The sequence below is a fragment of the Chelonia mydas genome, chromosome 22 (genome assembly GCF_015237465.2).
Source record: "Chelonia mydas isolate rCheMyd1 chromosome 22, rCheMyd1.pri.v2, whole genome shotgun sequence".
In the NCBI taxonomy this organism is placed as follows: Eukaryota; Metazoa; Chordata; order Testudines; family Cheloniidae; genus Chelonia; species Chelonia mydas.
In genome coordinates this window covers 17,307,130-17,319,950 of record NC_051262.2, presented here as the reverse complement: position 1 = coordinate 17,319,950, position 12,821 = coordinate 17,307,130, and the positions used below count along the sequence as shown (strand labels likewise).

Below are 12,821 nucleotides of genomic sequence, written 5' to 3'. Positions count from 1 at the left end.
TTCTTGTGTAGGTTACGGATTCAGCCATCTAGTCCACCCCCAAACCACCCTAATAATCATCTCTTCAGGCAGCCAAATAGCAGCCCCCCTCCTGTGAATAGCAGCATGCTACAGACTCATGGTAAGCACTGAGTATACCAAGCCATCTGTCATCCTATTGTGCAGGCCACTTGTCAGAACCTTATGGTTTTAAGGCACTTGGGAAAACAGTTCGTGTCTTTTCCAAATTCTAGTGCCTGGCGGAGATAGCCAATGTAAAAGATTCTCCATCTGGCACAAGGGGCTGGTGTTATCTGAATAGTTGCAGTGGCTCATGCCAGCTGGAATATGTTGTTATATTTCATGTCCTGAGATCCTTGTGTATAATTTCTGAGGGCGGGGAGGAGGGATGATATTCTCTGATTATGCAAATAACTTTACACTGGTGTTGTTTCTTTTGCCTTGCAAGTATTTCTAGTTGTGGCTGTAGTATGATGAAGTTTTAGCTCCGAATAGTCAGGAAAGGCGCGCACCTCATCACCTGCTGAAATGCAGCTTGGTTCTGAAAATCTTTCTTCTGGCCCCGATAGCGTCAGACGCTGTATCTGTTAAACAGAACGTGCTCTCAAGCCTTGCAATAACTCAGTGCAGTTACTCAAAGGGATTGTTCTTCGTAGGTGCAGCGTCTCAGTCCCAGTTCCAAGGGATGCCTTCCCACAGTGCGATCTTCCAGCAGTCTGGTAACTGTTCCCCGCCCCCGAACGTGGCACTGACATGCATGGGCATGCCGCAGCCATCGCAGCCGCAGCAGGTCACCATCCAAGTGCAAGAGCCCGGAGATATGCTCAGCAACAACCTTCTGCAGGGGGCAGCTGTGGCAGGGCAGGGCATGTCCCCTCACCCACGAGGCATGTCCATCAACCCGAGTGCCAATCAGATCCAAATGCAGCATCGAGCTAACCTGATGGCCTCTCTCACGTATGGTCACAGGCCACTGTCCAAGCAGCTCAGTGCTGATAGTGCAGAGTCACACAGGTAAGGCCATTCTCCAGCTGTTCTGCTAACCTGGGGAGGCGCTGAGGGGAGAAGGGAGGAGAAAGGAAATAGGGCCAGTCAGAGAACTGCCACCATGGCTCCGTGCGCCGAGCTGTGTCTGTCTCCTGAGCACAGCACGCACTGCCAGCAGCAGGCCATGCACTGGTCGTGTTACGGAGCTGGCTGTGATCCTAGTCCAGACCCTTAGACTTCAGGGCGTTGTTAGTGGGATGGGTGCTCTGACAGCCGGGGGGTGAGGATTGTGTGAAGTCAGCACAACTCCTGAGCCATGCGGAGGAAGCCAGCTTTCTCTCGAGGAACGCAGGTTGCTGCTCAAGTAGAGTCTTGTGCTTTAATAAGAGGGAAGAAATAAAGAAGTACAGAGACTGTTTCTAATTCCCCTTTGTGCCTGGTCTGGTCGGAGCCTACACTAGCTTCAAGAGCTCCGACAGACGTGCTCTGCCTCTCACAACACCTTTTTCCCCATCGACGTTCCCCCAGCTCTCTCCAGAGACTTCAACCATTCCTTCTTACCTGGCCCTGCGGAGTCACTGATGACCTGGGACGTGTGCTCTTCTTCGGGGTCTGAGTGCATTGTCTCTGCAGCTCTCCCAGAAAGAGCTGCTGGGTGACAAACCTTGGTCCCCTCTGCTCCACTCCAGCTAGGCCCTCAAGCCACCACCCTGAGCGTGTGCAGCCTGCTGGAGTTGGTTGGGAGGTTGTGCAGAGTGCCTGAGTGGTGGTGGCCTCCTCTGCGTTCATGGGTTTACTCTTGGCTGCTGCAACACAATCGCTGTTGTTTCTTCCTTGCAGCTTGAACATGAACAGGTATCCCCCTGCTAACTATGACCAGGTGCACTTACATCCCCACCTGTTCTCAGATCAGGCCCGTGCATCCCCCAGCAACTACAGCCCATCAGCAGGGGTGGGATTCCCCGCAACGCAGCAAGCCCTGAAAGTCCCTCAACTGGACCCGTTCCCCAGCTTCCCTCAAAGCGCGCAGCAGCCGCCGCAGCACTACACGGCATCAGCACTACAGCAGGCACTGCTGTCCCCTACTCCGCCAGACTACAGCCGACGCCAGCAGGTACCGCACGTCCTCCAAGGACTGCTTTCCCCCCGGCATTCGCTCACGGGGCACACGGACCTGCGACTGCCCCCTGCGGAATTTGCACAGCTCATCAAACGGCGGCAGCAGCAGCAGCATCAACAGCAGCAAGAATTTCAAGAATTGTTCCGGCATATGAGCCAAGGAGATGCTGGGAATATGGGCACCAGCATGGGACAGAACCTGTCAGAGCGTCAGTCGCTGTCTGTGCCTTATCCGAATGCTGACACGTACCATCACAACAGCCCCCAACAGCTCTTAAAAATCAGGGCACAAGAATGTATCCAGCAGGTATCTGCGGCAGTGGCTCCCCATGGGTATGTACCCCAGCCAGCTCTGATCCATTCGGAGAGCATGGAGGAGGACTGTGCATGCGAGGGTGCCAGGGACAGCTTTCCGGACAATAAGAGTTCAAATACATTGACCAAAGGTGGCCATGAGAACCCACTGCTTTTAAATGCAGGAGGGCATGGGGACCCAGAATCTCTGCTAGGAACTGTTAATCAGGGGCAGGAATTGGGGACGCATCATTACAGACACCAGCCAGCCACCGGATTCAGTAGGAATAAGGTGCCCAGCAGAGGTAAGACTTAGTGCTACTTGTGTACATGAAACAGCCTCTTCCAATTGCAGATACACCCCACGTGCAAGCAGAGATGACTGTGTGTCTCAGACAGAGCTAGGAGTTTCAGTGACAGTCAACTTAGGGCAGTATTTTCTGGAGTCTTTTGGCTATTAAGGCTGTAAGTAAATTGTGGACTCATACAAACTTTGTACCAAACAACAAGGAGGAGAATTGTTAAATAATAAAGGGACACTCCCAGACTCCTAGGACTTGGAATTTGATGATTCTAACCTGCAGGTAATGAGAAAAGACCCTGGATTCCTGCTTTGCCTTTAGAGATGAGCTGCAAAGTTTTGGGTGGTTTATCTCTTTTTTTTTTTTTTTTAATTAAAAAAATCTAGTGTCCCAAATTAAGGGAATATGTGTGTATTAAATTATCCCTACTGCCCAAAGCTGTGACTGGTTCCTCCTTCGCAGTCCGGGCAGTGCTACGAGGGTCAATGAAATGTAGCCTGTAGTGCACAGTGTCATGTCTTGGGCCAGCTCCCTCCACTACAGTAACAGAGAGCATTAACTGGTAGCCCCAGAGGGAGCTTGAATGATCTGCTTTAGGAAAACTGGTGGTTAAACTTGCTCCTAGTGAGTCCCTCAGGCCTGTTTTTAGTCCTGTGGAAACTACTGTCCCCTTTCCTGGTCTCCCCACCCACCGTAACTATGGTGACAGAGCAGCATGACGAGCGGTCTCTTTAAATGACTGTTCTCCCTGCATTGTAGTTCCGTGTTTAGAATTCATCTCCTGCCTACCCGTTCAAGAGGGGCCAAGGCACTGAGCAGTACCACCTGGCAGGCCTGAGCAGGGTAGAGCTATATCTGCTGTAGGAATGAGATGCATCTTATTTGAAGCCACCCGCTTTCTCTTGACTCCCTTGCTGTGCTGGTGCTTTGCCCACTCAGGAGGCATGGCTTAATGTTGAGACAGTAACCGCAGGTATTTTGTCATGTTGTGCGTTCAAGCAGGTGTGCATGTGAGATGAAAGGGGTCCTTCAGAGCGAGGACTAGGGCGAGGAGTGGCCTGCCGTCACTGTGCATTTGGTGATTTAAATCACTAACGCGCTGGTCCTGTCAGACCTCCGTTTTTCTGCTGTGCTGCAGTTTCCAGGCATGGCCCTGGTAAAGGAGAGAGCTGTCCGAGTGCAAGCAGGCTCCGGAAACTCCTCTTTTTTGAGTTCCTCATTTTACTGACCTGGGTCATTTTTATTATTGACACAGCTAAATAAACTCCATGTAAAATGGTGCAAATGACTAAACAAGCCAAAAGCCATGCTTGTGCCCCGCTAATTGCTCTGTTAATATCATGATACACAGGAGAGTAGGACTTTAGACTGCAAGACTTTGTAAATGAGTAAAGAGAAGTCAACATTTACCATGAATTGTGCAAGCTGTTCTGAAAGAGGGAGGGAGTGCGCATGTGGCTGCTTGGACTGTTACTATAGTAGATTGTACTCAAAGGTGTAGCTACCCTGACCTTTATTTTCCTCCTTGTGTTTAATAACCCAGTTGGAATCTAGCCTACACTCTTCCCGCTCCAATTGAGCTACCATTTAAGTGACCCAAGCACTCTTATGTACAAATTAAATGAAATAAAACCTCAATGTAAATAGCACTAAAGAGTTCACTTCCAATCGGCTGCATACAAAACAACTCCAATGTTATCAGCAGCTCTGTGCACGCGCCCCTGAAGAGCAACTGGGGGAGTACGGCCGGGGGGTATTTAAACCCAAACAAGTGTAACTGTGTGATGGTTTCTCTTGAATAATTGTTTTCTCCTCCCAACCCCCCTCCCCCGCCCCGCCCAAAAGGTTAGACTTTGTCTTTGAGCTCCCCTAGCTACATTCACAATGTTATTTGAATGGGTTTTAAATTGTATTTTCCCTTAAGAGGAAAATGTATTGTGGAAACAATAGAGTCGATATTTTTGCTTGAGAGATTATGAACCACTTCCTGGTCACTTGCATGCCAGTATATAAACTGAGGAGTATGCTGTTCCTGGTTACAGTTCTCTGGCATGCCCAGTGAGTACTTTGGTCCACGTACTTGCCCGACAGAAGAGTAACTGTGTGTTGGGACGTTACATAGCGTTTTGGGGCATGCCACCGCTTACTGCTGCCTGTCACCTAAATCCTTATGGAGGCTCCCACCAGCTGTGGCCCACTAGGTTTGGATTCAGTGACTCGCTTGCGGGGCATCGTTGTGCCCCAGATGCTGTACAGCTTCGGAAACGCTGCCCAGCCCAGGGTGCCAGCCCCAAAACACCTTCAGCAGCCCTGGAGATTACTCACTAATGTGGTGGAGGAATAAATCACCGCTGTGTCTCCCGTGTTGTGTTAAAGCCATGCGGGGAATTGGAAACCAAGCTGTCTGTCTTGCGCACATGTGGATAACTGACTCCCGCCATGGAGCTTTACCCTGCTCAGGTGGCTGCTGGGGGACGGAAAGAATTCAGATTGGGGTTTACAATGAAACGTGGATACAAATGTGAGCCTCCCAGCCTCTGTGTAATCTGGGCCTAAGCATGAGAAGTGCTGACAGCAGTGGCAGCTGCAAGTGCTAAATGGTTTTCTTGCTCCGTGTGCGGTTTGTATAGAAGGGAACTCCTCCCTTCCCTGGAGCCTCAGGTGTATGGGCTGCCCTAGTGGAGGCGGGTTACTGGGCTTCACGGGCTGCTAACTGTGCTCCTCTCTCGCTCCAGATTTGTACTGACGTTCTTTGTGCAGCCCTTACAGGCTGGTTGCTGATAGCTGCAGGCTCTTGTGAGCTGCCCACTCAGGCAACCGCTCCCACAGTTTGAACAGCAGCCAGTGCTGTGGGTGGGTGGCAGTTCTTTCTCACTGCCTCGTTCCAACCGTTTGTTTTCCAGGGTAACTCAAGTTTTGTTTTGTTTTTCCAGGAAAGTGAGACTTGTAACTGAACTTAACCTTGTGGCCATGCAGAGGGAGGCAAAGCCAAGACCCAGTCTTGTATTATTGCAAAATCTGCTCCCATAACACCACAGCATGGTGGAGTACCATGTAATTGTGATATAAAGCAGCATGATCAGTGCATTTCAACTCCCTCCCTCCCTGCCCCCAAAACACCGGGGAGGCCATACACTGGAGGGGCTAGTGAACTGGCATGGCTGAGGAATAGTACGGCTAGACAGTCAAGTTGATCCACATGCAACACTTGTCTCTGCCAGCTTAGTCACAAGCTGGTTTGATCACGGATAATGCCCGTTAGATCGGATTGGACTGTGGGCAAAGGGAGTGCTGGCACAAGAGGCTGCCAAACCCCATTCTTCATGCGGAGGCAGATGTGAACCCAGATTCTGTACCTAGTGATGAAAGGCTACAACTCGTCTGTGAGAGCCAGGACATGTTCATGCAGAGTGACCTGGAGTCTAGACCCATTCGCTGAGCAGGAATCCCAGACTCTGAAGTGCTGTTTGGCTGCAAAGTGAGACACAGATGTTCTCTACTGGGAATGGGGAGGCCCCATTGTTGCTTTTGCTAAAATGTGGTATCTTCCTTAGGACAGGTGCAGGTCCCCCCGCATGCCTGAATTGTGTTAGTTTCCTGGGGCAGTACAGTTTGGGGCCCAGTCCGGATGGCACTGAAACGAATGGATGTTCTGCTAAAGGTTTTGTTGGGAGCAGGGCCATTTACGATAACTGCCAGGCATGACATCTTGCCAAAGCAAAGAGACCACAGCTATGCCTGGGGTAACTCCATAGGCACCAACAGTGTTACACCCAGGTTGGATTTGTCCCCGAGTGTCCAATACTGACTCTGGAAAGGGCCTCTCCAAAGCAGTGCGGCACCACCAGCTCCTTTTCCCCCAGGCAAGGAAGTAGGAGCTCTGTAGCCCTGAGTCAGCCGTCCTTGTGCCCAAGGAGACATGGAGGAGCTACTCAGTGCAGCTCCAGAGTTGTGCTTGGTCCTTTCCTCTGACCCGTGAGTTGTCACATTGTCCCTGAGTATTCGCAACACCTGGTGGTCTGGAGAGCAGGAAAACCGAACCAGGGCCTCTTCATGGTGCTGTGTGGTGCCGCGCAGTGGCCTGGATAGACATCAGCTGAATGCCTGGTAGGCCCCCACCAGAGGTTGTGTATGCTGCCTTTGCAGCAGATTCGCTTGATGATCTGACAGGTGGATGCTCCCCTTTCAACATCACTGATCCCCATGATTTCACCAAGTATCAGGCCCCTAGAGCTGTAAAGCTTGTGTAATGAGCAGCTGGCTTGTTCTGCCTGCCTCAGAAAAAGAGAGGGCTGGTAGGTGGAACAGTCTGCTCAGTGTGTGACAGAAGTGAGCGAGGATAGGCTTCCAGGCTTCCTCGTTCATTCAGAGTCCTATGCGACCTTTAGTAACATGAGTTTTTGCTTGATATAAATGTAACTTTTGCCCTCAGACACAGCAGCTCCTGCAGCAGGGTACGGATGGACTTTGCCAGGCAGGAACTTGCCCAGATATTCAGCTTTCTACAAACATGTTTGAAAAGGGCAAGGAGCAGCGGTTTGATACAGATTTAGTACCGGTAACTCCCTTTGCCAAGGTTATGCAGAATGGCCCTTCTGGGACCTTCATTATATGGAAATCATAAGCATCTCTTTTGGGAGTGGTCTCTTTTGGAGCATCTGACCCATTCAAATAAGTGGGAGCAACAGGCTGGACAGGAACGAGGTTTTGTGGGTGTCTCCCGGCATTGTGATAACGTTTCTTTCTCCTCAAATATTATGTATCTGGTTGAGACAGAAATTGTGCTTTCTTCCCTCCGAGTTCTCTTGAAGTGATTACGGTCGGCTGCGAGCTGTGACTGGGATCAATAGTCGAGCCGGTCGTGAGAGCCTCTTGAATAGAGCAGCCCAGACATGGTCTTTGGAGTCAAGGAAAAACAAATCTGTGCTTCTCAGTCAGGAACAAGAAATATATGTCCAGTTGATATCCTTTTTGCACAGTCCTCATTGGCTACTGGATTAATTCGTTCCCCCCTGACTTCTGAGATCCTGCCAGAGTTCTGCATTAAGGCAGTTATTCCATGTTCTGTACCACTCAGGAAACCGCTGGCTTCTTTATACTAATCCCCTTTCTCTTTTGTCTAACTCCCAAGAATCCATTGTAGGGAATTGTATGGACAGAAGTTCTCCAGGACAAGCTATGGAGATGCCCAGTCATAATGGATTGGGTTATTCTGCAAGACCAGCTTCCATTGAACACCACAGACCCAGGACTCTGCAGAGACATCACACCATACAGAACAGCGATGATGCCTATGTAGGTTTGAGAAGGTTCATGGCTGCCAGGCCTTATGTACTGTGTAAAACTTACTATGAAGTGTGCGTTCTAGGGCTGAGCAAATAAGCCATTCACTAGCCAAATACAGACCTACTTGTAACCCTATGGGGCTAACTTGGAATCCAGTGCTGTGCAGAGCAATGCTTCCCCCTCTGCCTTTGGAACATCTCAACTGCATGTCCGTTGTGTACCGTGCAGTGTTTCAAGTGCTTTTAGCAGAGACCAACCCAAAAGTGAAATCTCCTACCTGTGGCTAAACAAGCATTGCCCAGTTTACCCACATACACCCAAGTCCATATGAAATTTTCCTGCAGGGTCAAGTGCACCCTAGGGTGCCTCTGCTGAAAACATTTGAGTTAAAGCAGGGATGAATACAGCCCGGAGTGTCTTATAATCTGCAAAAGAACCAAACTTCCAGCCAGGCAATGTTGGTGAACAACCTAGCAGTGCGGTCTCAGCCATTGAGAGATCGGCACAAGGACAGCTGCACTGCGTACGGGTACATCAGCCCTTTGGGGTTTTGAAGCAGTTCTGGCATAGTCAAGCCCTGGTGTAACTCTCCTTATAACTTACTAGGGTGCTGGAAGAAAATGTGCACTTGTGACTGTCTCCTTTCATCCTGGGGGAGCACTGGGGTGTGACTCTGTCTCCTTCTGCCGTCTCCTCAGGTCCAGCTGGATAACTTGCCTGGAATGAGTTTAATGGCTGGAAAAGCACTAAGCTCTGCTCGGATGTCTGATGCAGTACTCAGCCAGTCATCGCTCATGGCCAGCCAGCAGCTACATGCCAGGGAAAGCGAGGGTAAGGACTTCCCTGGGGCTGAAAAGGCATCTTTCAGAGGTGATTGAATTCTGCTGCAATCTGGTTTGGGTCAGAAGCGACGCTGATTTGTGTCATCCTGGTCTATCAGATATGGGTCCACACCACAGAGTCACTTCCCTTGGTGGTATTCCTGTGCATGGAGCCAGCAGTGTACTAGGCACGTTGTAATACTGTCGAGTACGGTACAGTTGGCATTCTCTGTTTAAGCGTGGCCAAGGGCTGGAATAATAGATCTGCATTGGCAGAGCTGTGGAGGCTGAAAGATCAGGAGGAGTTGCAGGTCAGAGTTGAGGTGTATTGGCCTTTTGTGTGTCGAAAGCTTGCACTGATTGACTCCAGGCACTGTTACCAACCTCCCCACAGAGCATGTGCTGGTGCTTATTTCTGGTGCAGCCCTTACAGACGCTTGTCATTCTGGGTTGTGCTGCAGTTTCAAGCACATAGTGGCTTCCGTGTATAGTGACACTTGTCTTGGATTCCTGTGAAGCGCACACTACTGGCTGGAATCCTTTCCAGGTAAATTTCCACACACGCTTCTTGTCTCCATTCTTCTCAAGGTCTGTTGTCATCTCTCCCGTACTCTCTGAGCAGCAGGGAGACAGCTGGGCTGTAGCACGTAAAGCACAGTGTGACTTCTTAGGTAGTTGTGACATCGGCAAAGTCCTGGATTTGTGTCATGCTCACTGCAACGACTTTCTGTTAAAATGAGGGACAACCCTGCATGCCAGCCCTGACCCACACTCAGCACCTCAGGCCTGCCTGAGCCCTCTGCCAGAAGCTTCAATCAACTTTGCTCTCCTGGGCCCTTGGTAGACTCCAGTGTCCCAAGTAGCAGTGAGAGATTTCTCCCGTTCGCCTACAAACTCTGATGTTACTCTTTGGTCTTGCAGACTGTGGGGAAAGTTTGGAAGGTCAAGAGCATCCAAATCTAGCTGATGGCAGCCAGCATTTAAACACCTCTTGTTATCCATCTACGTGTATTACAGACGTCCTCCTGAGCTACAAGCACCCGGAGGTGCCCTTTGGGATGGAGCAGGCTGGGGTGTAGCAGGAAGGAGGGAGTGAGTATTTTTCTGTTTCTGTAAGTTCAGATCTTCCCTTTTCTGCCTCTAGGGTAGATCTTCAGTACCAGTAGCCCATGGGCTAGATCTCCCTAGACAACTCCTTGCCCCTCCCTTAGCTGTGGGTCTGAGAATGAAGTTTAAGATAGAGGATGTCCTTGCCAAGCTTCCAGAGGTCAGTTGTTTGCACTGCGGACAGTGCCGCCCTCGTAGACTTGCTGCTGGTGACCTTCAGTAGCTACTCGGCGCTTCTGCTTTGTAGAGTCTCTGGGTGGGAGTGCAGGGATTGGCGAGGGAAGGCCTTGGCTGCTGGTGCAAGAACGAGCCCGGGCAACAATATTTCCCATCTGTACGGTGGTGTGTGTGGGGAGAGTGGACTCCAGACGGGGGGAGCCAGGAGGCAGCTCTCTGAACAGCTGTACGGTGACTCAGGCCTGTCTGTTTGGCTCGTCCCCTTTCCGTGGAGGGGCAGCTGTCAGGAGCTGCTGCTGCTGTTGGTAGAAGGACATGGCACCTGAAGATGGTAGTCTGTGGACTTGCGTGATCCTGTCAGCTACATGGAGCAGTGGGCACACCTCCATGGGGCACGCAGCCCCTCCTTGTGCACGTCTCCCTTCTCTTTCAAGCCCCTTGTGGCATTGGCAGCATGAGCGCTCGGGGCACGTAGCCGGCTTTGTCAGGCTGGAGCATGGGGCGGGCAGAGGGATGTTTAAGGAGAAATGTCTGTCTCTTGTCCTGGCCTTTAACACCCCTTCTCTTCTCTTCTCCCTCTCTCTCTCTATCTCTTTTTTCCAGGTTTTGTGTACAGCTTTGAAATGAAAAGGTCCATTTTAAACCAACAGTATCTAGCAGCATTGCGCCAAATCGCCATAGTATTTCTCACTGAAATATCATGGCTCTTTTCCTCATAATCAGTTCCTCAGTGTGTCGTTCTTTTGGTTTCTTTCGTTTTTGCCATATTTGCCTGTAACTCCAGCTATCACAGAGCTAACCAGAGAACCCGAGTCCTACACCCTGTGTGAAAGGATTGATGGAACTTGAGTTTTGCATTTGGTTTGGAGGGGGTTTTAAATGCGAAGGTCCAGGCCATCATGGATGGTGCAGACTCAGGCGTTCTCCCCTTCATCCAACCCTGCTCTTAAGACCTGTCCAACATCATCTTTTTCTGGGGACAAGTAGGAGAGCATGGGACAAATGCCTTCCTGGAGCCTGCCTGAATAGGGGAAGCAAGGGGCAGGGAGGGAATTTGAAGCTCTGTCCTTTGGCAAGCAATAAGCAGAGCTCCTGAAAACCAAGTCCAAAACCAGAGTCGTTTTTCCAGAGTTCCAGTGCACACCATGCCCCAGAAGCCCAGCCCCAAGGGCAGAAGAAGGCCACACTGTAGTTTTATTTCCATATCCTTTACATCTGAACTGATAGTGGGGCCCAGAGCTACTCTGGGGCAAGAGCAACTCCAGTCTCCCTTACCACGATGCTAGCCTGTCCAACCCACACCCATCTGACCTGAGGAGCAGATTGCGTCCCCAACCCCACTGGTTCTTCCAGTGGTGCAATACGCTTTGTCTCTCTCATCTTTGTCTGCTTTTCTTTTTCTCTATTTTTGGTCATTGTGCTAAAAGGATCATTTCCCCCTCCCCCTCCTTTTTTAATACCTTTTCCTTTCAAACCCATGTACGACCCTTTTTTTTTTTCAGTTTAAAGTAAAGAAGACAGGTTGTTTCCCTTTGTCTTTCTAGCTTTTCCTCCTGATCATGTAGGAATTGTTTTATGGTAAATGTTGTTGTTTTTATTATTATTGTTATTGTTATTATTATTAATAAAAGACAAAAGGAATTTCTGTTTGAGAGAAATTTTTAACTAGATTCTGTTCTATTTGAATTGTGACTTGCACCTTTTGTTCAAAGTATTTTATTTCTTTTTAATGACATTGTAATTGTGACTGTTTTTTTTCTCTTGTGCCAGTGGCAGAAGTGATGTTCTCCTTTATACAAATTCAGACGTGCATAGATCTCTTCTTTGTCATTCTTTTTCATTTCTTTCCTTGACTGATAGAAACCAATGCCCCCTCCAGCGGTTGGGGCTAAGGGAGTATTTTGTGTCATCGTTGCCTTTGGAACTTTAAAAGCTACAACTGAAAATTCCTATTATTGACACTTTTTTGGGAATTTTTTTTTTAAATAAAGGAAAAATCAGTCCAACCCTCCTGAATTTGCACAGAAGGAAGTGTGAGACCAGCATGGCAAAGGTTAATTTGCTATCACCATCTCTTCCCCAAAGTCCCCCAGCAATTGTCATAAGTGGACCTGCAATTAGAAGAAAAGGAGAGGGGAGGGGAGAGAAGAAATCTGCAGCTGACAAACAGTATCTCCCAGGTCAATGTTTCTAGAAAGCCTAATGTCACTCTGGTTTTATTGGTGTGTAGTTGTCAAGTTACATTTCTTTAACATGTAAAATAGGTGGTGTGTGTTGGGGGGGTGGGGGACCCAGACAGGGCTTGCCGGACTTCAGTGAGAGGGTACCAAGAAACACTGAAAGGCTTTTTGACATTGCTCTGTATCTTTGATTTGTTTTCCTTTTGTTTACATGACGTATTTCTGGGAGAGTTGACAGCCGCCCTACAGTAGCCATCCAAAAGAAAAGCAGGGACTTGCTTAACCGTGCCATTTCGCCGTATCACACTTTTTTATCATTGCTTTGTATTGTAGTAATCAATACGCGCAGTATATGTTGAATGTATATTAATATACTTTGCTATTATTTCTGTTTTTTGGAAATGTCCGAAGTATTTTTTCTTCCTCGTTTATGCTGGACTAAAAACAAACAACTTTCAGTAAATCTTTAGTCCATTTTTTTGTGGGTCACTTGCAACTAGTAACTTAGTTGGACAATGGGATCATGACAAATAAAATCATGATTATGA

At 49.1% G+C, this 12,821-nt stretch overlaps 1 protein-coding gene across 16 annotated transcripts in view; it reads left to right on the top strand.

The window, feature by feature from the left end:
* The window catches only part of SIK3 (SIK family kinase 3), a 149,388-nt gene extending 136,567 nt beyond the window's left edge, over positions 1 to 12,821 (top strand). For 6 of the 16 annotated variants that reach the window (XM_043534197.1, XM_043534195.1, XM_037882553.2 and 3 more), the window contains 6 exons: positions 12 to 121; positions 657 to 1,014; positions 1,828 to 2,705; positions 7,834 to 7,997; positions 8,687 to 8,858; positions 9,731 to 12,821. In XM_043534197.1, the coding sequence (XP_043390132.1) occupies positions 12 to 121; positions 657 to 1,014; positions 1,828 to 2,705; positions 7,834 to 7,997; positions 8,687 to 8,858; positions 9,731 to 9,888 (1,840 nt within the window). In that variant the 3' untranslated portion in view covers positions 9,889 to 12,821. Of the gene's footprint in view, positions 1 to 11; positions 122 to 656; positions 1,015 to 1,827; positions 2,706 to 5,635 lie in introns of all 16 variants that reach the window. The other 10 variants (XM_043534194.1, XM_043534192.1, XM_043534198.1 and 7 more) reach the window with 8 other exon arrangements.